General features: G+C 38.7%; 1 protein-coding gene across 1 annotated transcript in view; it reads right to left on the reverse strand.

The window, feature by feature from the left end:
* Window positions 1-22,067, reverse strand: part of tbc1d15 (TBC1 domain family, member 15) — a 73,960-nt gene continuing 51,893 nt past the window's right edge. The window contains exons 7-17 of the mRNA XM_070900200.1: window positions 19,895-20,086; window positions 17,685-17,813; window positions 14,095-14,198; window positions 13,680-13,774; window positions 10,788-10,904; window positions 10,357-10,457; window positions 8,999-9,098; window positions 6,552-6,649; window positions 5,301-5,417; window positions 5,040-5,126; window positions 1-3,601 (exon numbers count right to left, since the gene is read on the reverse strand). Of these exons, the coding sequence (XP_070756301.1) occupies window positions 3,392-3,601; window positions 5,040-5,126; window positions 5,301-5,417; window positions 6,552-6,649; window positions 8,999-9,098; window positions 10,357-10,457; window positions 10,788-10,904; window positions 13,680-13,774; window positions 14,095-14,198; window positions 17,685-17,813; window positions 19,895-20,086 (1,350 nt within the window). The 3' untranslated portion in view covers window positions 1-3,391. The remainder of the gene's footprint in view (window positions 3,602-5,039; window positions 5,127-5,300; window positions 5,418-6,551; window positions 6,650-8,998; window positions 9,099-10,356; window positions 10,458-10,787; window positions 10,905-13,679; window positions 13,775-14,094; window positions 14,199-17,684; window positions 17,814-19,894; window positions 20,087-22,067) is intronic.

Below are 22,067 nucleotides of genomic sequence, written 5' to 3' on the forward strand. Positions count from 1 at the left end.
ATATAAATTTAATTAATCATTTATTTCATCTACAATATTATGGGTCCAAGTTTGACAATGTCTGAAACAATAATTCGATTTGAGATCAATGTAACTTTATGTACATATCGCAGAAATGTGTCCAAATCCAGCAACCTACAGAGACAAATGTTCCACATCAAGGTTCTTATGGCACAATTTTTAATAAAACTCATTTCCTTATAAATGGCAGAGAATATATGTCATAGCTATTGAAACACAGCACAATAAATCTTTTAAAACTAGTAAGAAATTTGGAGAACGGGCAAATTTCACAAACATAAACTGAAAGATTATGTCGATTTGTGCTAATTTCCTGGGCAACAGGAAATTAAAACCTAGAACACTAGCACTCTTCTTTGCCTCCCTATAATTGTCGGTGTAAACTTAAAAAAAACTTCCTGCAAATGTGTAAATAATGCTTTCCTTTAATTTTAAGGCAGATTATTACAAAAATATGCTTTAAACTGTGTATCTGTCCTGGAAATGGCTCTGCTCTCAATGTAATTTTTAATACTTCAGGTTATTAAGGAAATCCATAATGAAAAAGTTTAATTTTAATAAGCTAATTGAAGATTTTCAAATCAATAATAGACACAAATTTTGCAGTACAGAAAGAAGCCATTCGGCCTATAGTGCCTCTACCCTCAATCTGAAAGCTATCCATTTAGTGCCATTCACCTTCCCCATATCATATATTCAATTTTTCATTTTTAAAAGTTATTCATTCCTTTTTGTGCTTCATAGTTCCACACCATTCTAAAGATATAGACATTAGTTGCTTTAACCAGTACAAATTCTGGCCAGATTTTATATTTTGTCTAATCAGATTGGTAACAGCATTCGATTCAGTAGGCAGATTACTGCACTGGGGTCATTGCTCATCCTACAAATCATGCAATTCTGTACAGGAAGGTTATGGAGAAAATATAGTTTCAAGATTGTAGAGGAGTTGGTCTGTTTACAGGAACTGCTGTGAAATCATTGAGGAATGTTTCTATAGTGCCTGTGAGATATGTTCCAGTCAGAGTGGATAATGTATGGCCTCCACCTAGAAAATATCATGTAGTGTGTATGCTTTTTGAAGACATGTACAACAGACCCCCTTACACACCACAATATGCCCCTGAAGAGGAAGTGGTAGGCTAATGCCACCAGTGATCCTCAAATGTATAGGCAAAGTACCTCAAATGAAGAATATCCCTGGGGAAGGCGAGATAGGCTTCTTGAACCTCTCTTCCTGTACTGCCCCATCCCATGTCTGCCTTGGACCTGAAGTGCTAAATTATGGTACACAATTAAGTCAATGGCATGTTGAGAATATAAACCAATGATTTTTTTTATAAAAAAGCAAAGTTTTTGAACATTTTAAACTTAAAATTGTTTATGTGTGGACCTTAAATGTTTGCCAGTGTTCCTGTTTTAACTTGAAATATTTGTAATGTATAGTTTCTTGAAATAAAATGTGGGGAAAAATGCCAAAAATTGTAAAACCCTTGTAGAAGTCAACCACAGGGGAAATGACACTAGGAAGTAACTGGTAACTTGAATGGCTCAAAATACAGAGCTACTATCAGGGCTGAAACACCAAGGCATTGTCTGTTCGGTCAATGGCACTGTGGTTAATGGTTTGCTCAGCCTCAGTTACTTGAGTTCTTGTGAGTATTCATTAACATCCTCCAGGAATTCAGAGTGAATGAAATCAGGCTGAGCTGAGAACTACGTGAAGGTCATTAGCTAAAGCTAATAGTTCCAGAAATGTGTAGTTATAATTAAATGTTTCTGTGTCACAATTCTATTAATGGGCAGTATCATATAAACATCAATGGAATTCTGTCTTCTTTCCATGGTACATGGATTTTCGTGCCTTTATAAAATAAAATGATCGAGTTTTCCATAATAAAAAGCAAGCAGCACAAATAGGGATTTTTTTTCCTCAAACCGTATTTGTTGGAAAAAAGTTTTTGTGAACACAAAGTACAAATTTGAGAGAGGAGAGTTATATATTACATTTACTTTTGTACACGTAATCAGAATACAAAATTTCAGGCTTTATACAACTGTTAGAAATTTTGCCACTGTACATTTCTTAAAATATAGTAAAAATCATAAGGTAAATCAAGTTTTACATTTATTCAACATGCTTTATTATACCATACATTAAAGTATGGACCGGCAATGCAACAGCTTAAAAATTAAGCTTTTCAACACGTGTTCTCAGCTGATAAGATTATACAAAATCTTTTTTTTTGCATTTTGAAATAGGGTATTAGTTTACTAAGCACTCTATCAATCGCAATTTAAGAAGCTTTGTTGGCAGTTCTGAACATCTCACGCATAAGAAAGCTTATCAGGACCCTGAGAGTTCTGGGTAATGCTGTCTACTAACTTCAGGTCTAGTAAAATAACCTCAGAATGGTAAACCAAATGATCATCTGGCCTCATTATTTGACAATAATATGAACACTAATTAACACTGCATATAACAATGCATTGCAGCAGCAAAATCTGTAAAGATTTTTTTCTTCTAGAACATTGCAGTTTACGATATTAATTAAATTGCTAAAGTCTCATTTGCAGTATTCACAGGTTTTTTTTTACTAAGTGGTTGTGATCAAATTTGTTAGAACCATCAGTATGGCTAATCCAAAATCTACAGGGTAGCCCAACACATTATTTTTTTCTTAGAACAATTACAGCTAGTAGAGCTTTTTAAAAGAATTAATCAATAGCTGAACGTTATCTAAAATCATCCACCCACTCCATTTATTTTCCGAAATCTTGATCTCCCACAAAAACCGGTCAAGTATAAGGTATCACCCAAGTTGCCCTATTTTAGACAGGTATTAATCATCTGTGTGGATTGGACAAGCTAGTTATCAGATCTAAGTAAATCTTGTACATTTAACATTTTTAAAAACTACAAAAAACATTACTTCTTTGATTTCAGCAGGCATTTGAGAGAAAAAAAACACTTTTAAAAATAAAATCATATATACTAATTGGACAAGCTTTCATGAATTAACAAAATATTTGTTTTTATATTAATACAAAACAAAACCTCATTGTTATCCAACATCCATGCAAATGCTTGACATGAGGAAGTCTGAAAAAATGCAGTTCCAAATGAAGGCCATTATGGTTTAAGTAATTAGAAAAATGTATATTTCCTCTGCATTCATTTGTTTTAAACATTCAGAATTGTTACTGGTGCATTTCCTGTCCTATCCCCCTCTCTCTCTCGCCTTACACAACATATCTAAACCCACTGATCATTCCAAATACTGATGTGTCATCTATGAGGACTTCAGCAAAAAGTTAACACATTGTGGCATCACTCGTTCCTCGGGTTCCACACTTGCAGCTTTTAGTTTCATTCCACAGCTGTCATCTTGTGCCCATTTTGTGGAGTGTCTCCATGTCCTGCTAAGCCTTCATTCGCTGGGGTAAAGGAGGTTGTTGCCACACCTGAATGGTTTGCCCTCCAGGGACGTTTGATAACCGATGCACTGCTTTCCAAATCAGGGGTTACAATAGTGCTATCCTTTAGGCCCAGAATCTCACCAACAGCCTGTGGCAAATCCTACATAATATAAAGAATTATTTAATTAAAAAAATTATAAGGAAGTTTTATTTTGAAGTTATTGCTGTTCTACATAAAAACACACATGCTATTATTCAAAATATTAGCATGACTTTGGTAACAAGAATAGCACACAGGAAATTGAAATATGGTCGTCTAAGGTTGCTATGGTAAACCTTTTGTCACTGAATCCTCTGCAGTTTTCCTATATTAACTGATCAGTTCATGTGACAACAGAGATAGCCAAGAGAGTTTGAAATGTGTCTTTTGAGTGCAGAGGCGCACGTATTCCAGGGGCTTATGCGTATGCTGGGATCACGTGAGCCTGTACCACCAATCACAATCTAGTACAGGTGCAAGGCCTAAAATCCGGAACACTCGGGACCGAGGCTGTACTGGATATCGGGCTTTCGATTTGTTTGCTGACGTCACGAATCCGGAAACACCCAAGCCCAGGTTCCAGTATTTCCGGATTTCGGAACGTCAGAAAGGGGGGTGGGGGATTTCCGCCGAGGAGCTGTTCAGGCCGTCTGGCCCTGCCGAGGTGGTGTTTGGGCGTGTCCCCCCGGAGGATGTTGTCGTTGAGCGGGCCCCCGCCGAGGAGGAGGCCAGGCGGGACCCCGCTGACGTGGTGTTCGGGCAGGCCCCCGCCGATGAGGTTGTCGGGCTGGTCGGTGTGGGGGGGGATCCGAGGTAAGGGCAGCGGCGGCGAGGAGAGGCCTGGAAGTCGGCAGGGTCTCCGGCTCCGTATTCCTAACAATTTACAGATTCCAGACGATCCTGCCACCAACCAATCCGGAGTCTGGATTTAGGAACATTCTGGAACTCCAGATTCTCAACGCTGCACCTGTATTCTCATTCATAGTAATTGGAGCTCCGAGCTCCCATTACTATCAATGAGAATACTTCCAAATAAAACACAAACATAAATAATAAAAACACTTCACTTTTAAAAAATTAATAGAAATTGCATTCATTTAAATGTTTTGAGAAAAATTTATTTTTTAGAATTAAAAAAATGTTTTAATAGTTAATAATAAACTTACCTTCATAGATAGGGTTTTCTTATATTAAAAAAAAGTAATAACATTTATTTTTTCTATCTATTAAAACTCTTTCGCTGGTAAAACGCAGGCTTTTATCACGAGTAAGAGTTTGAAGGACATTTGCTGAGCAAGAGTTGGGCAAATAGCCCGAATCTCCACCAGCAAAGATCCTTCTCCCAGGGATGCGTTGGAACGGTCAAAAGAAACTGACAGTTTGCATGTGCCGAATCCTAAACCCGGAACTTGCACGGCTTCCAGCATGCGTGCGCACATCGTGCGAGCCCGTAGAGACCGCGATTTTTGGCCCCATGCGTAATCCAAGAGCTTTGTCATTTTCTCAAGCACAATTCATTGCAACAATGTGCTTAAAAACTTCAAAGTATACCACTCACCTTACACTTCATCATTTGGCAGTAAATTGCCTCTGCTTTACAAAGCATTTCTTCTACGTCCAATTTCAAGGAAAGTTCATTGATGTGCTAAAGAATACACAAATAAAAAGCCCTCAATATGGATTTGGAGAAAAAATTGCAATCTTGCACTATACAACCTTTAAAGGAGGATTGAGCCATAGGACTTTTTATATACTGATCTGAAATATATGCAAAACACACCTCTGCATCTGACCTTTTAGTGAATAAGTAATTCAGTACCTTTAGAATTTCATTAAAGCCGTAATGGTTTTCCATTATCTTCTGTTTTTCAGTATCTAGTATAGCACAGCATATCAAAAGATGAAAATTCTGACAAGGCAATCCAGTCCACATAACCTACAAAATGGAGAAATGTTTTCCACTGTTACTCAGAATTCAATTTCCTACCTTCTCGTGATTTTTTATTACTATTGTGACTCTGTTCCAGAAGTGTATAAGGATAAATGAACATTCTTGATACAGTTCTGGTGTCAGCTCTTTAAAGAAATAATCTGCAAATATCTGTTCAATTTTATGGTTTTTGTTTCTTCACCTGGTTGATGTTAATAATTGTTTTATCCATACTTTACAGTAGTAAATTTAGTTCAACATCTGGCTGAAGACACTTTTTTAAAAACAGGAAACAATATTCACTCAACATTCCCTGAGGAAACTCAATATATCCTCCCTAAATGATTGAACTCAATGTAACAAAAAAAATGATTGCGAGAGAATCAAATAATGCATACGTAAATCAAAATTTCTACCCGTCCTTTTGGGGACCACAAATCGTGAATATGTATTTTCTCAGGGATTGTGTTAAGAGTAAATTAGTGTTGGCACACTACCCGTTTGCCTATGGGAGCAAGGGTCTAATGCAACCCAGACTAATGCAATAAATATATGTGGCTTTTCAGAAGACGTGATAAAATACTACATATGGAGCTTATAGATTAAAGATCAATGAATTATTAGCAAATTAGCTAGCTGCGTTCGAAGAAATGAAGAAAATTGAAAATGTTTTGGTTAGGAACAGAAATAATAACATTCTCTGAAGTTTCCAATGAAATTTCATACGTTGTGTGTGTGTAATTTCAAGAGCAACCAAGTACGTGTTAAAGTAGTAGCTTGATTAAATTGAAACAAATATATTTGCATTAATAAATAAAGCAGCAAATATCCACACACGATAGACCATTTATGCTCAGATTTTAAAACAGCATTACTGGTCTAAGGTTATGACTTACTTTCTGATCTGGAAAATCCAGCACAAAATATGCCTCAGAATGAGCTACCCAAGTTTCATGCTGCAGCACCCAATACTCATAACTAAACTGAAATATGCAGAAACTGAGAAATCAATGGACCACTCGTTTTGTTCCTTCAGATGAAAGTGGAGTTACTTCAAAGTAACTCTTCAACTTTTCTTCAAAGATCAATTGCGAATCAAAAGAACATTCATATGTACATTATGTATGAAATAATTCTAACCTCCCAAAGTCTAAGAGTATCTTGAAAGCTGAACTCCCTTTTGAACCGAATCAGAAGCCACCTGAAGCAGAAGTAGAGATATCCAGATTCTTGAGATTCTAGGAAAACAACTTAGCTTGTTAAAAATCCTCTTATCCAGTTGAATAGGGCTATCTAAAATTCTTCACTCTGTAGCATAGTTATTTTGTCCATATTTTTATTCAAATACCAAAGCTGAAATACAATCTGAACTCAGCAAAAACAAAAGGAAACTCGCATTTATATAGCGCCTTTCACCCCAAAGCGCTTTACAGCCAATAAAGTATTTTTGAAATGTAATCAGTACTGTTATGTAAGGAAATGGAGCAGCCAATGTGCGCAAAGCAAAGTCCCACAAACAGCAATGAGATAAATGATCAGTTAATCTGTTTGGGTGGCGTTGGTTGAGGAAGACATTGTGACGAGGACGCCAAGAGAACTCCCCTGCTCTTCTTCAAATCAGTGCCAGGGGACGACCATTTACATCCAGCTGAGAAGTTAGTTGGGGCTTCAATTTAACGTCCAATCCAAAAGACAGAAGAAGAAAAAACACTGAACATTCAGAAACCAAACTTTTTAAAACTTAATTTTCAAATGGGGGCGCCAACTAGATTAAACTCTGCACGAGCTCCTCGTAGCCTTTCAAATTAAAAGCAAATATAATTAACTGTACATTCATTATTTTTTAACTACAAGAAATGACTGAATTAGCAGGAGTAGACTACACTTTGGGAGAAGGTCCTACGGTGACTACATTAATTTTTTTTTTTTAAATGCAGCTCTCTATTCAAAGAATGTATTATTTTCAAAAACTACAAGGTGGCTGGCCACCTACAACCACTGTCTCTTGGGGAGTGTGAGGAATGTGAAAACACAACATCCCGCTACTGTACCGTGGTTTCCAGAGTCTCTGCGCTAGTTTTCAATCTGCAGGCAACAATTATTAATGATGGTCCCAAACATAGTCAGTTCAATAGACAGTCCCTCGGAATCAAGGAAGACTTGCTTTCACTCCTAAAATGAGTTCTTTGGTGGCTGAACAGTCCAACACGAGAACCACAGACTCTGTCACAGGTGGGGCAGATATTCGTTGGCGGAAGGGAGGGGGTGGCACTGATTTACCACACGTTCCTTGTGCCTGACCTCTTCACGCTCGCAGTGTTGAGATTCGAAGAGCACTACGCCCTCCCGGATGCACTTTCTCCACCTAGGGTGGTCGTCGGCCAGGGACTCCCAGGTGTCAGTGGTGATGTCGCACTTCACCAGGGAGGCTTTGAGGGTGTCCTTGTAATGTTTCCGCTGCTCACCTTTGGCTCGTTTGCCATGAAGGAGCTCCGCATAGAGCAATTGCTTAGGGAGTCTCGTGTCTGGAATGCGAACTAAGTGGCCTGCCCAGCAAAGGTGATCGAGTGTGGTTAGTGCTTCAATGCTGGGGATGTTAGCCTGGGCGAGGACACTGATGTTGGTGCGTCTGTCCTCCCAAGGGATTTGCAGGATCTTGCGGAGACACCGTTGGTGATATATCTCCAGCGACTTGATGTATTTTCTGTAAGTCGTCCATGCCTCTGATCCCTACAGGAGGGCGGGTATTACTACAACCCTGTAGACCATGAACTTGGTAGTAGGTTTGAGGGTCTGGCTTTCGAACACTCTTTTCCTCAGGTGGCCAAAGGCTGCATCGGCGGCAATGATGAATCTCCGCATCAATGTCTGCCTTTGTTGACAAGAGGAATGGGAAGTGGTCCATATTGTCGAAGGCCGCGCCGTGAATCTTGATGACTGGGGGGCAATGCTGTGTGGCGAGGACAGGTTGATGGAGGAACTTTGTCTAACGGATGTTAAGCGTAAGGCCTATGCTTTCATATGCCTCGGTGAATACATCGACTATATCCTGGAGTTCAGCCTCAGAATGTGCGCAGACGCAGGCATCATCCGCGTACTGCAGTTCAATGACAGAGGTTGGGGTGATCTTGGACCTGGCCTGGAGGCGGTGTAGGTTAAACAACTTCCCACTGGTTCTGTAGTTTAGTTCCACTCCACCTGGGAGCTTGTTGACAGCAGGGAGCAGCGCCAGTCCTTATACATGGCCTTTTTCGATCTTACAAAGGCCCTGTCGACCATGAGGGCTTATGGAGTGTCCTCCTCCATTTTGGGTGCCCCCAATAGTTTGTCAACATTCTTCGCCTGCTCCACGACGACATGCAGGCAGTGATCTTTACCAGCGGATCCATTACGGACCCATTCCACATCCGAACCAGGGTCAAACAGGGCTGCGTCATCGCTCCAACCCTCTTCTCAATTTTCCTCGCTGCCATGCTCCACCTCACAAAGTCAGTTACCTCACAGAAGGTTAAACATTGTACTTTGTTTTAATGAATACAAGGCTAAACCTAGTTCCTTTATATACATACTTGAAAATACACACTTACCAAGGTAATTCCAGAACCCAAGGTCTAGTAATTTAAGTAGTGAACTCAGCTGGGATAATTCTGTTTTCATGCCTTGCATTTGCTCCTCAAAGTTACAATGCTACAATAAAATTAAAGATATTACTCATACTTCCATGATATTACAAATTTATGTGCAGTAAAACAAACAAGTCATTTTGATAGTTATCATACTGTGTATTAAATATTGTATCTTACTCTCAAATTAACCTTGTGGCTAACCACATACACCAACCAATATTGCTTAGCTTTGCCTTGTAATTATTAATTTTAGACAATTTAAAAGTTCTGAATTCCCATTTTCGCTAATCTCTTCAGAGTTGTGGGAGATAAGCAAGGAAATAAGAAAAAGGCAACATCGAAAGATTAAATGCAAGGTGAGAAATAGAACAGGAAAGGCAAGAGAAGAACATTATATAAAATAATCAACAAGTGAAGGAATAAAATACAGTAATAGGAAAGGAAGAACATAAATATGGAAGAGAGATGGCAAATAAAAGGATGCAATGATACATAAGGAAATGGAAATGATTGAGATATCAGATTCAAACAAAAAAGGAATGGTGGGTTGATCGATTTGGAAGATCAAAATCAGAATTGGAACTGCCTGACAAAAATTTTTTTTGCATTGGAGAAATATTGTTGGTTACATCAGAAAGAATGTAATTTTTCTGTTCTAACCTCAAAAATAGTCAGGAAATATGTTTTATGTCAATTTGTAAAGTTTGGAATAAGTTAGATTATTTAACAATATATACTTAGATTTCTACTCTAGCACTATTTGGTGAATTGCCACTAACGCTGTGTGGCTACACAACCCAAGTATTAGGACATTTCCAAAATTCTCTCAGTTGCTGTAAATTGTGAATTTGTGACATGAAAACATACATTTATTTTTCAAAACTAGTTAGTTTATATTTCTAGCTCTATGGCTAATTGAAGAAATAAAAGGGTACTAAAATAGTAACTTCTGCCTTACTGGCAACAGTAACACATGCCTAACTCAGGTGGCCATTTGACATTTTTCACCAATATTTTTCCTAAGGCCACACTCACCTTAAAATAATGGCCATTAAAATTACAGACATTATTTTAAAAATTCTAAAATTATGTTTTATTATGTGTAACAAAGAGACAGAATATGCCAATTGGCTGGTATAGACAGTATCTATCCTACAGGTCAGAAGAACTTATACATTTTACTTGTGCTTTTGAGTTGCTCAGTTCCTTCCACTTGAGCTAAATTCTGTACCCAAACTTCCATTTGAAAAGATTGGAAATTATATCTCTAAGATGCTTGCAAAAATTAGAATTCACTACTAGCTCATTTTGATTCTTACCATTTGTTCGATAAAGGCAACAAAGCACCAAAAGGCATCCACTTCATTTTCCATAACATACAAAATAGGGGAAAGCAAATCACTCATTCCTTGAACATATCCTAAAAATTAAAAAGTTCATAATTTAGCAACATTAAAGTCACTTTATTTGACGAGCAATTCCAACAGCTCCTGAACTAACTTGAAATCAGTAACTTAATAGCATGCGCTTATCATCTGCATAGTTTGATATTTCAAGTAAAGATGCAGTCACTATCTATATAGTCTTACCGTTGTAACATTTTCATTAATACACAACTTAAATATTGCAAACATTAAATATTTTGGTAAAAAATGTTATAGTACATATTTTACCTGTAAAGATTCAAAAAAACACATGTAAATATTTGTGTAAACAAAACTGAATAGTTTTCGTAGAACATAATACTTACCAAGGTCAAAATCATACATGCAATAGGTCATTAATATGTCATGCAATAGAATCAATCCAGGATTTTCTTGCCCTTCATAAAAAGGATTTGTTCGATCTGTTCTGTTGACATCTTTCTCTAAAATAATGTTTTATTTCAAAAAAAGAAAACAAAATTAAATTTTCTAAACTACCATTAAAGTACAATGAAAATGTATACTACGAGACAAGTTTGAAACAATACCTTCAGATATAAATTTTCTTTTACTGCTCCTAGTTTCTGGTGGATTTTTTCCCCTCCCAAAGTGAAATACATTAAATCAACAATGAAATACACATGCTGTTTAAACCATCAAAGCACTGCACCAAAAGCTCTGATCAGAATCAGGAATTTATGCACTGACATTTCAGCAGGGATCCAAATAAAGCAGCATCAAGGAGCAAAACTAATAAAAATGTTCAATAATTTCAAAACCTCAACAGTTTAAGATAAAAACTCTGAAACACAATCATCTTAACAGTTCAAAGACTGACTCTTTAAAAGGAGGACTGATTTGTATTGAACAAGTTAAATATTGGCTACTGCTCTACTACAACACACGTTAAGTTCAAGGTGGTGGTGCAATTTGGGAGTCAGATCAGCAGTCTGGCTTCCAGGTATATCACAGCAAGAGTTGAGAGACCACGTCTCTCACCAAACAGTAGCATAATCTCAGCCCATTGTAAGGCCGCATTTTAAAACTATCCAGGTAGTTCACTGGACCTCCTCAGAACAGCTTTCTTTAGGCGTTATTAATGTCATGAGAAGAGCCTCCCATGCTCTCAAAGTTACAATTTTGCTGGCATGGGAATGGAATGCTGTGCTCTCATCAAAGAATATATGTGTAGAGCTCCTTTGTTCCTGCGGTCAGCACAACCTTAAGCTGGCAACATGACCCACGGCAGGTCTGCTGCGCATATGCTCTGCAGATACTGGCCTGAGATCAGAATCCGTCGTAAAATGGCAGCATTCGAGAAACCTACAGTTTACATTTAAAAGGATGATAACATTTCTCATCAAACTGTTAAAGCAAATTTAACTATTCTTCAGTTCTCCATGAAAAAGCCAGGATTGTTAAATGACAATCTATAGAAACATAGATAATAGGTGCAGGAGTAGGCCATTCGGCCCTTCGAGCCTGCACCGCCATTCAATGAGTTCATGGCTGAACATGCAACTTCAGTACGCCATACTCCTTGATACCCCTAATAAGGACTACATCTAACTCGTTTTTGAATATATTTAGTAAGTTGGCCTCAACAACTTTTTGTGGTAGAGAATTCCACAGGTTCACCACTCTCTGGGTGAAGAAGTTTCTCCTCATCTCGGTCCTAAATGGCTTACCCCTTATCCTTAGATATAACGAGAACGAACAGGAGTATGGCAAATGCAGAATCTGGTAGTTATTGATTGCATTACTGCTTAATACCATTAAACCACATTACAATAATATCTCACTCCAACAAAGCAATAAACAGCAGCATGGGCAGCCTTGTAAAGCAAATGTCTCAGAGGAAACAAAGGGTCAGAAATGGCTAACATAGCAAAACCAATACTTTTGGGCGAAGCAATGTTTTTCTCACAAGGCTGCAGGTACAATGTTTTTTTTGTATTACAGAATGTCTCCAGTGGCAGCTAAGAAAATAAGAACGTATGTCTCATGAATTTGGCATCTGTTATTGCTGGAACAGAAAGATTTGGAAGAATCGCACTAGGAAAACAGCAGCCAAGTCAGAGACTTTGCCCAGCCTGGACTTCCATGCCATCAATAGCTTCTCTGGACATCGCCAATTGTTTGACCCAATGTGAATCAGATATATTTACAATTACCAAGCCAAGAAGCTGAACATTTGTAAGTGAAGACTGATTTTTTTTTTAAATTACAGAAGAGTTATTTAGACAGCATGATAATCAACCGCTCAACTAAATTACTGCCTTGTTATTCTCAGCACTGATTGTAACTAATGATTTGTTCCCCTCCTGTGTGTATGTCTCACTTCAGTAATTTAGTCATCACTTGCTTTACTGATAAGGAAATTAAATACTTTATGATGCGAAGTGTCATCAGCAAAGAGGATGTTTCTTTTGATGACATTAACAAAGTCAGTGAAGAATGGGACCAAGCACAGAAGCTGTGATAAGACAAGCATCCAAGTATTGTGAAAAAGGCGTGGAAGATCAGTTCAGCAATGAAGGTGCAGTCGGGAAAGAGATCGGTCATGTTATACAGGCGTAAGGAGCTAGTATTGGTGATAGACTGGGTGTGAGGTTTAAAGCTCATCTCAGAGATCAAAAGCCTCAAAAGTACTGCAAAACTGCTTTCCCTGAATCAGGAATACGTGATGTATGGAATACAAATAAGGAATGAGAAATTGATGATGCCATGCAGTTTATGCAACTATGATAGTAAACTAGCCTTGGCCTGGATTAAAATCTAGCCCAAACAGATGGGATTTTCCCTTTGTTAGTTGGAGAGTTCTGAAACGAAACAATTTGAGAGGTCTTAACTCGGTTCCTAGTGGACACCCCTAATAAGAACAGAACTGCTGAGAAATCATGCTCAGAGACCAAAAGGATGACAGGTGTTGGAAATGAAAAATATATATATATATTAGTGCCATGGGGAGAAGGGTGTTTTGTGAAAGTTGAAGTCAAGATGTGCTACTGGAATAGAGCATGGGAAGTTTCATTTTGCATTCGGTATATATTTATTCCGAGCATGACTTATGCAGGCAATGAGTACCAAAAGTAATAAAACATTCCATAACTCTCATCTTGCTCGACATGAACATTCTCAGTCACAGAATTATTACAATTTCCATTTGAATACTTGTTTTTTTCCTTTCAAAATTAATTTTAAAAAGATTAGTTTACCTATAAGACTCTTGTAATCTTTCAATCTTGTATTTCTTTTCTCTTGTTCTTCACTGACTGACTTCCACTGTAGCTTCATCCTGAAGTACTCGTCTCTATACACGTGAAATATAAGCAAGATCTAAAATGTGCCGATTGATGCGCCAACCAGACTAACTTGCATTGCTAGATAAACAAAGATCAATTCTAAAATCATGGTTATTAAATGTTTTATTAAAAATGTAGTTTTAAATATATGATCAAGTCCACTAAAGCAGAAGTAATACCCACAACAAAAGAACATATCGGCTATACACAGAAACTGCAATCTACCTGCTCAGACCCTGAAACAGACCAGAAGGGGTCCAGAAACATCCCACAGTAGCACTCGTTTTCTCAAAACTACGTTATGTCTAGAAGAACGAAAATAACTCACGTTTTTCTTTTGGTTAATAGTCTTCTGAATTCTTTTGTACTATCCCATGGGAAGTAATTTAGAAGAAATTTCCATGTTACTTTTCTTATTGCATGGCAAAGTCCCTGTGAGAGAAATACATTAAATACAGGAACAAAGTCACATATTTATAAAAGGAACCAATTCTTTTGGTGATCGAACACTGGTATCCTATTCTGTTAGTCTCATAGTCCAGTAGCAGTCCATCTAGGCTAAATTTATACATAAATAGTGTGCGTGTGTGTGTGGTGAGACAAGCAATCATAAAACTTAAAATAATTTGCTTTTTTCCTTCTTTACCATATATCTCTTAGATTTGCTAAAAGGTTCTGAAATTTAGGATTTTTATTCTAAATGTATCAAAATTTCCACTATTTAGTTATTTTGTTCCTCTCTCTCTCGTGTAAGAGAACCGGGGACCGAGAGTGGAACCGGACCAGAAGAATGGGGACCTAGAATGGGATCAGACAGCCTTCGGGCAGGGTTGGAGGCAAGTTGCTGTTATGTGTTTTTCAACTCTTTTAGTGTGTGTCAGGGCACCTGCTGCACTGATTTCCTTACGTGCCAATTTATTTAACTCTCCAAAGGGTTTTCTGCACAGGCCACATACGCTGGCCTAAGCAGAACTGGTGTAGCTCTCAGCTGGCCAAACTTCCATAAATGACCAGAATTGGCACGGGCGGCTGGCTATGCCCCCTTTGACTGAAAAAAAAAAACTGAAAATCGTAACTGAGTTACACTAGTGCAAATTGATTGGGGAAACTGTGGTTTTTCAACTTAGGCCAAAAAGAGCAGCCTGCTCAAAAAAAAATGGTGCAAATCACTGAGGAAAATTGAGCCCATATTTCTGCCAAGTTACATCAGCAAAAGTTAAAGATCATGCTTCACATTTTAATGTTTTATACCAAAAAAGGTATTTTGTTCTGTTTTCTGGCGATTTTCGTCTTCAGTAATTTCTCATCTATATAGAGAAGTACAGGAAAGGGCCCAAGTTACAAATATCAAGTCCTGACAGGCTGTGTGAATGACAAATTTTCAGTCAATCATGACAAATGTCTGGGAACTGTAGACACTGATACATACTGGGAATTGTAGCCTGCTATCTTGTTGAGGCTCTGCAAATGCTAGCAATGTCTCAGGAAGCCCATGAAACAATATTTAGTTCGAGTGAGTTTAATCACACATGATTAAAAGTGCCTTTTTTTTTATGAATAAATTATGGTATTCATAGAAGTGGGGAGGGAATGGGGCTTTAGCTAGTCAGATATAGCGGCACTGCTCAGGTTAGGTTGGCAGATGTGCTCATTTATAAGGGTAAGAGCATTATACTTCTGCACATGTACTTCTGCTAAAATGCAGGTATGTGTCCCTATAAGGCTGAGATCTAATTGTTCTGCATTCTTGAAATTAATTAAATGTAGATTGCTCTTAGCAGATCCTCCAATAAATTGGAAGTCAAGACTTTTTTTTTTATACTTTGCGATGCAGACATGCGCACTGTGACACTTAGAATATGATGGACACAGGCACACTTCATATAAAAATGTTGTTAATATGCACCTGTCACACCTCAGGCTTACACTTGATATGCAAAGCATGCAGCTGACTAGCTCAAATTTCATGTGATTTGTTGCAGTTTTCTGACCAACTGAACAGTTAGGGAATACACTGAGTAAACAGTTTTTCCAATTAAAAAGTAGTCAGAGCATTTGAAAAACAAACAACAATGAGTAATCATCAAAACCTACCAATAAAAAAAGTAGACAAAACCATTGAAATCCCTCCAAATATTTTTTGATTTTTTTTTTTGACCACCATCTTGGACTCCCTCTAACCTGAGCTACTTAGTACTAGAAATAAGGTTTGTAACATTCTTACAAGAAAATAATTAAACTTACCTATACAATAGTACTTTTTGTTTTTAATATAGGTCTAACAATGTTTTTGATTTAGCCTGTACCTCTCGAAGAAGCCTAGGGATTGAATTGATGGCTTCCTGCGCCATCACTAGTATTTGCAGAGCCTCAACAAGGGAGCAGCCTACAATTCCCAGTATGCAGCAGTGTCTACAGCTCCAAGATATTTTTCGCGATTGATTTGCCATTCACACAGCCTGTCAGGACGTGGTATTTGTAACTCGGGCCCCTTCTTGTACTTCCCTGTATAGATGACAAATTACTGAAGAAAACTGCTGAAAACAGTACGAAATAGCAGTTTTTGGTATAAAGCATCAAAACTTGAAGCATGCTCTCTAACTTTTGTTGATGGAACTTGGCAAAAATATAGGCTTCTGTATTCAAGGGCTTGTCTATTTAGCGCATACGGTAATGCATTCAAAATATTACGCTACACGTGTGCACAATCTTGCTTGTGAAAAGCAGATTTCACAGAACACCAACTGACTCGTGAATTATTAAACTAACCTGCAAACATAATATAGGTGCAGCACCAAAAATCCGGAACCCTTGGGACAGAGGCCATTCCGGATTCCGGGCTTTTCTGGACTTTCGATTTTCTTTCTGACATCACGAATCTGGAAACACCCGAGCCCAGGTTCGGGAATTTCTGGATTTCGGAATGTCAGAAAGAGGGCTGGGGGGGACCTGTCGAGGAGGTGTTCGTGTCGGTGGGGCCCCGTCGAATAGGATGAGGTCGGGCGGGCCAGCCCCACCGAGGAGGTGTTTACGTCGGGCGGGCCAGCCCCGCCGAGGAGGTGTTTACGTCGGGCGGGCCAGCCCCGCCGAGGTCGTTGTCGTCGGGCAGGGCCCCGCCGAGGAGGTCGTCAGGCGGGCCAGCAAGGATGCCCCAAGGTAAGGGCAGTGGTGGTGAGTCGAGCGGGGCGACATGAGCGGCGGCGAGACCCGAGGTCGGCAGGATCGCCAGGTCCGGATTCCGGATAACCCTGCCATTGATCGGTCCGGATTCTGGAACATTCCGGAATCTCGACGCTGCACCTGTCGTGGCATTTCATCCTTACCATGCAACTGTTCACCAAAAACAAAAAGATTCTTAGTTCCATGAAAGGAACTAATCTGGCCACAAAAGCAATCCTGCCACAGTGAAAGGATTATCTCATCATTCATGTAGTATCCTTTGTGTGAGATGACACAATTGAGCATTAATGTGGGAAGACTACTTTGCATCCAATACTATACAGATTAAAATGGCATGTTATCAGCCAACAGAGTTCATCACCATTGATTGTGCTTCATGTTTGACCAAAAATAAAAAGGCAATTTATAAATGTGAGTTTCTACATGAAATTATCCCTCCCCGTGCAGAATAATTAATTATTTAACAATCAAATATGCAGGCTTGCCATGACGGATATGATATTTAACAGCTTTGAAACGTAGATGAGGTATTAGTACAAATTATGAAATAATTATATACTTAATTATATAATTAATTAATTATTAAATTAGCAAATACAAATATTGCAGTAACTGAGCAATATTTTTGAATCCATATCCACTATACTGGTCTATTTATGTTACATGGCAAAAAAATAAAAAAATACTGGCCAACAAGCTTGCTGTACTAATTACAACAGTGTTAAAGATTCCAGTTACCCCTTTGAATATGATTTTTTTCAGGTTGTCTGGGTCTAGGACTTTTCCTTCTGCATCCATATTCTGTGACCACCCCTCAGCAGAAACTGGTTCTCCTCTTTGAATTTCAGGCCTTGTTCCAAGGTCAATCTGAAACAGATGATATTAAAATGTATGCTTTTCATTTAATCCTATTCCAGAGTTTCTTTACAAGCACTTGAAGTATAGTGAACAGTGAGGAGGAGAGTGATAAGACTTCAAGAGGACAGACGGGCTGGTGGAATGGGCGGACACGTGGAAGATAAAATTTAATACAGAAAAGTGTGAAGTGATATATTTTGATAGAAAGGAGGAAAGGAAATATAAACTAAAGTGTACAATCCTGAAGGGGGTGCATGAACAGAGAGTCCTAGGGGTACAAAAGCAAAATACTGCGGATGATGGAATCTGAAATAAAAACAGAAAATGCTGGAACTCTCAGCAGGACAGGCAGCATCTGTGGAGAGAAACAGAGTTAATGTTTCGGGTCTGTGACCCTTTGTCAGAACTGGAAAAGTTTGAGATGTAACAGATTCGTAAGGAAGTGCAGGGGCAGGGAAAGGAAGAGGGGAGGAAAGAACAAAAGGGAAAGTCTGTGATAGGGTGGAAGGCAGAAGAGACTTGAGAGAAAAGGGATGATGGGCAAAAATAAGATGGTAATGGCAAGTTAGGAAACAAGAGAGACTAGATGGGGTGTGAATAGCAGAATCATCACAAACTGCCATGGGAAAGAGAAAAGAAATGGGGGGGGAGGAGGGGTTTAGACCTAGGGGTATATGTGCACAAATTGTTGAAGGTGGCAGGGTAGGTTGAGAAAGCAGTTAAAAAAGCTTATGGTATCCTGGGCTTTGTGAATACAAGAGTACAAAAGCGTGGAAATGATGAAGAACCTGTATAAAACACTGGCTCAACATCAACTGGAGTACTGTGTCCAATTCTGCACACTGCACGTTAGGAAAGATGTGAAGGCCTTAGAGAGGGTACAGAAAAGATTTACAAGAATAATTGCAGGGATGAGGGTCTTCAGTTTTGTGGATAGACCGGAGAAGCTGGGGTTGTTCTCCATCAAGCAAAGATTGAGAGGAGATTTGCTAGAGGTGTTCAAAATCATGAGGAGCCTGGACAGAGTAGATCGAGAGAAACTGTTCCCATTGGCAGAAGGGTCGAGAACCAGAGGATACAAATTTAAGGTGATTGGCAAAAGAATCAAGGGCACCATAAGAGAAAACTTTTTTTTTTTTAAACACAGCGAGTGGTTGGGATCTAGAATGCACTGCCTGAAAGGGTGATGGAGGCAGACTCAATCATGGCTTTCAAAAGGGAGTTGGATAAGAACCTGAAAGAAGCACTATGGGGAAAGGGCAGGGGAGTGGGATGAGCAGAGGTACTCTTTCAGAGAGCTGGCATGGGCTCAATGGGTCAAATTGCCTTCTTCTTTGCTGTAACCATTCTAGGATTCTATGAAGCAAGCAATAGAATAGCTAAAACACACATTAAAAACTGAAAATTCTTAAGATATGTGTAAGTGAAATTTGGCATTAGCCAGCGGGACAAGGGTTAAAGTGCTGGTTCCTGCACCGACCCATAAGGGGGTAAAAGGCCTCTCTTCGGCCTTGCACGTTCCAGTACCAAAGCTCCAGAAATTATTAATTCAATATGTAACAGGACATTAGATAATATTCTGACAGGATACGATGTGAGAACCTAAACAGACATTGATAAGACCTTGCGACAAGGCATGAGGCAGACTCACGGGCACCAAGGAGAATCAGCAAACTCTAACCTGATGAAATCATCTTAGTAGGGTTTAAGGCTGCCTAGGGGTCTGTCAATCCAAAGTATTACTGATAAGATAACCCAATTGGAGATCGGGGAGGGTCATACCAGGGGGCGAAGGGGTTTGTGAAATGTAGAAATGATGTGTGATTTTGCTACACGAGGTGCATCTCCACTCACAGGCGGCTGTGATGAGGTGTTCCCGGACGTTCGTAAATAAAGATCGCTATACTTTGCCATCCGTCTCTGTCTGCTAACTCCGGGGGCGGTTACGCGGGTTGGGGCGAGCGTCGACCCTTTATATCAGAGGGTCCACTCGTGGGAAAAGAAGCCTTCCCAATTTTCCCTTACAATATGCTTCTTCAGCACAATGGTTTTTAAATAAGTAGTGCAGGTTTATGGCACCGAGAACTTACTCGTGTGATGACTTCAAAACCTGGCTCCTCCTGATGATTAATTTCCAGACCCGAAATAGATTCGCTGAGATCCATTTCAGATGCAGGTCTTTGCTGGGGTGCTGTCTCATAACCACGAAAAGCTTCCAGAATGTAGTTTGTAACTTTGGAAAAGCCTCCTAATGTTGTTGTATATGGATCCTTCTTGAACTTCTGTAAAATTAACCCCATCGTAATAAATTAACACTATAGTGATGCATAAACATACCCAAAAAGGTGCATTGTTTAACAATCACTAAAGCATAATTCCATTCCATTTCTGTTGAATCCTGGGCAACAGTAACAAGGTGAAGCTTGAACTGTGCAGAAATATGAAAAAGTACTTATAAAAAAAAATTGGGAGCAACAATACAAAAATATTCTCTAAAAATAATTATTTTAATAGATATGTTTTGTGTATGCATAATACTATACAATGCTAAGATTGTAGAGCGCCTCCACTGTTGATCAGTTTGTATCTGAACAGTCTGGAGCTCTTGTCTCTAGAAGGTGGCCTGATAGAGGTCTTTAAAATTGTGAAGGAGTTGCATAGGATAGACATAGGGAAGATGTTTCCACTTGTGGGGGAGTCCAAAACTAGGGGCAACTAATAAATCATGTCGAGAATTCAGGAGAAACATCCTTACTCAGAGTGGCAAGAACATAGAACTCACCACCACATGGAGTGGTTAAGGCAAATAGCATAGATGCATTTAAGGGGAAGCTAGATAAATACATAAGGAAGAAAGGAATAGGTGGTTAGGATGAGTTGAAGGATGATGGGTGGAGGTTTCATCTGGGACATAAGCACTGGCATGGACCTGTTGGGTTGAATGGCCTGTTTCTATGCTATAAAATACTATGTAATTCCATGTAATATCAATCTGTATCAATCAGAAGCCAGCACTCATCCATCACAACTACAATACCACTGATCAGATTATTAGAAAATAATTTTCAACTCATTTCAGTTGCACTGATAGTTCCCCATTTCTTCCTCCATTCCAAGTAGTTTACTCAGTGTGCCATACCACTGGTAACATGCCAAGCTTCTCCTGCCTTGATGCATGCCAGGCTCGCTCTAAATGTCCCAGTTCTGCTCCATCCAACTGAAGCCTGTCCCATGTTCCAACCCAACTCTTTCCCTTCAAGAAGGCTGCCAGAGAACAGTAGTGGCAGGGAGCTCTCTGGCTGTTTTCTGCAGGCCCGCTGTTAAACTTCATCATACTTCCACCATGTATTTTTCGTTAAACATTTTAAATGAAATCAGGCTGTGCCCCATCCAAGGACAGGGGATATTTAAAAGAATCCAGGATAATCAATTTGATGATGGGTCCATGTGTTACAATATCTGCATGCCTGTGGGAGATCAGATACTGAAGAACGCTGCCTTAGTGAAGTTTGGGTCCTCCTCTTGGGCTTAAAGGCTCTCACTTTGTCGTGTTCTAACATAGCACAGCATGTATGCTTTCCAATATTAACTAAAGTGATGATCTGAGTAAAATACTTAACAAATTGGTAAACACTGCAGCAATTTTGGGACACAAGACAATTGAAAAGAATATTGTTACAAAGGCATCCACAATTAGTTTTTTTTTTAAGTACTGCTACTGTGAAATTATACGTACAAAAGGTTTTATGAAATTTGATGCGATGATGTAACTCTATATATATATATAAATATATATATAAATAGAAGTGGACATAGTTGAATGTACAATTATGTATATTTATAATATATGTAATGTATATATTCTATATATATGTAGTCACACATTATCTCTTTCTCACACCCAGCTATTCTATTCCTATACAAATAGCAGAAGCAAATATGATGCAGAATTTTTATTTATGCAACTACAATGTTTAAGTGATATTTATTTATTTACAAGTGGATCTCTTCTGGAATTGCCCCTAGTAAATTTTGTAAAAAGTTTATCATGTATTGCACAAAATATGATGCTAAAGGGGTGATGTCACTTTAAGGCACTTTTAGTTGAGCAAACAGATGCTCAGGTCACTCAGAATGTAATTGTTTTAGCTGCACATCAGAAGTTCCCAGCATTAAGCTAGTGGCTTTTTAATTCGCTCCCCTTTCTTTTTTCCAAATTATTTGCATCTTGTAACAAAGTGTTAACATCTGACATGCATTGAT

The sequence above is a fragment of the Pristiophorus japonicus genome, chromosome 15 (assembly GCF_044704955.1).
Source record: "Pristiophorus japonicus isolate sPriJap1 chromosome 15, sPriJap1.hap1, whole genome shotgun sequence".
In the NCBI taxonomy this organism is placed as follows: domain Eukaryota; kingdom Metazoa; phylum Chordata; class Chondrichthyes; family Pristiophoridae; genus Pristiophorus; species Pristiophorus japonicus.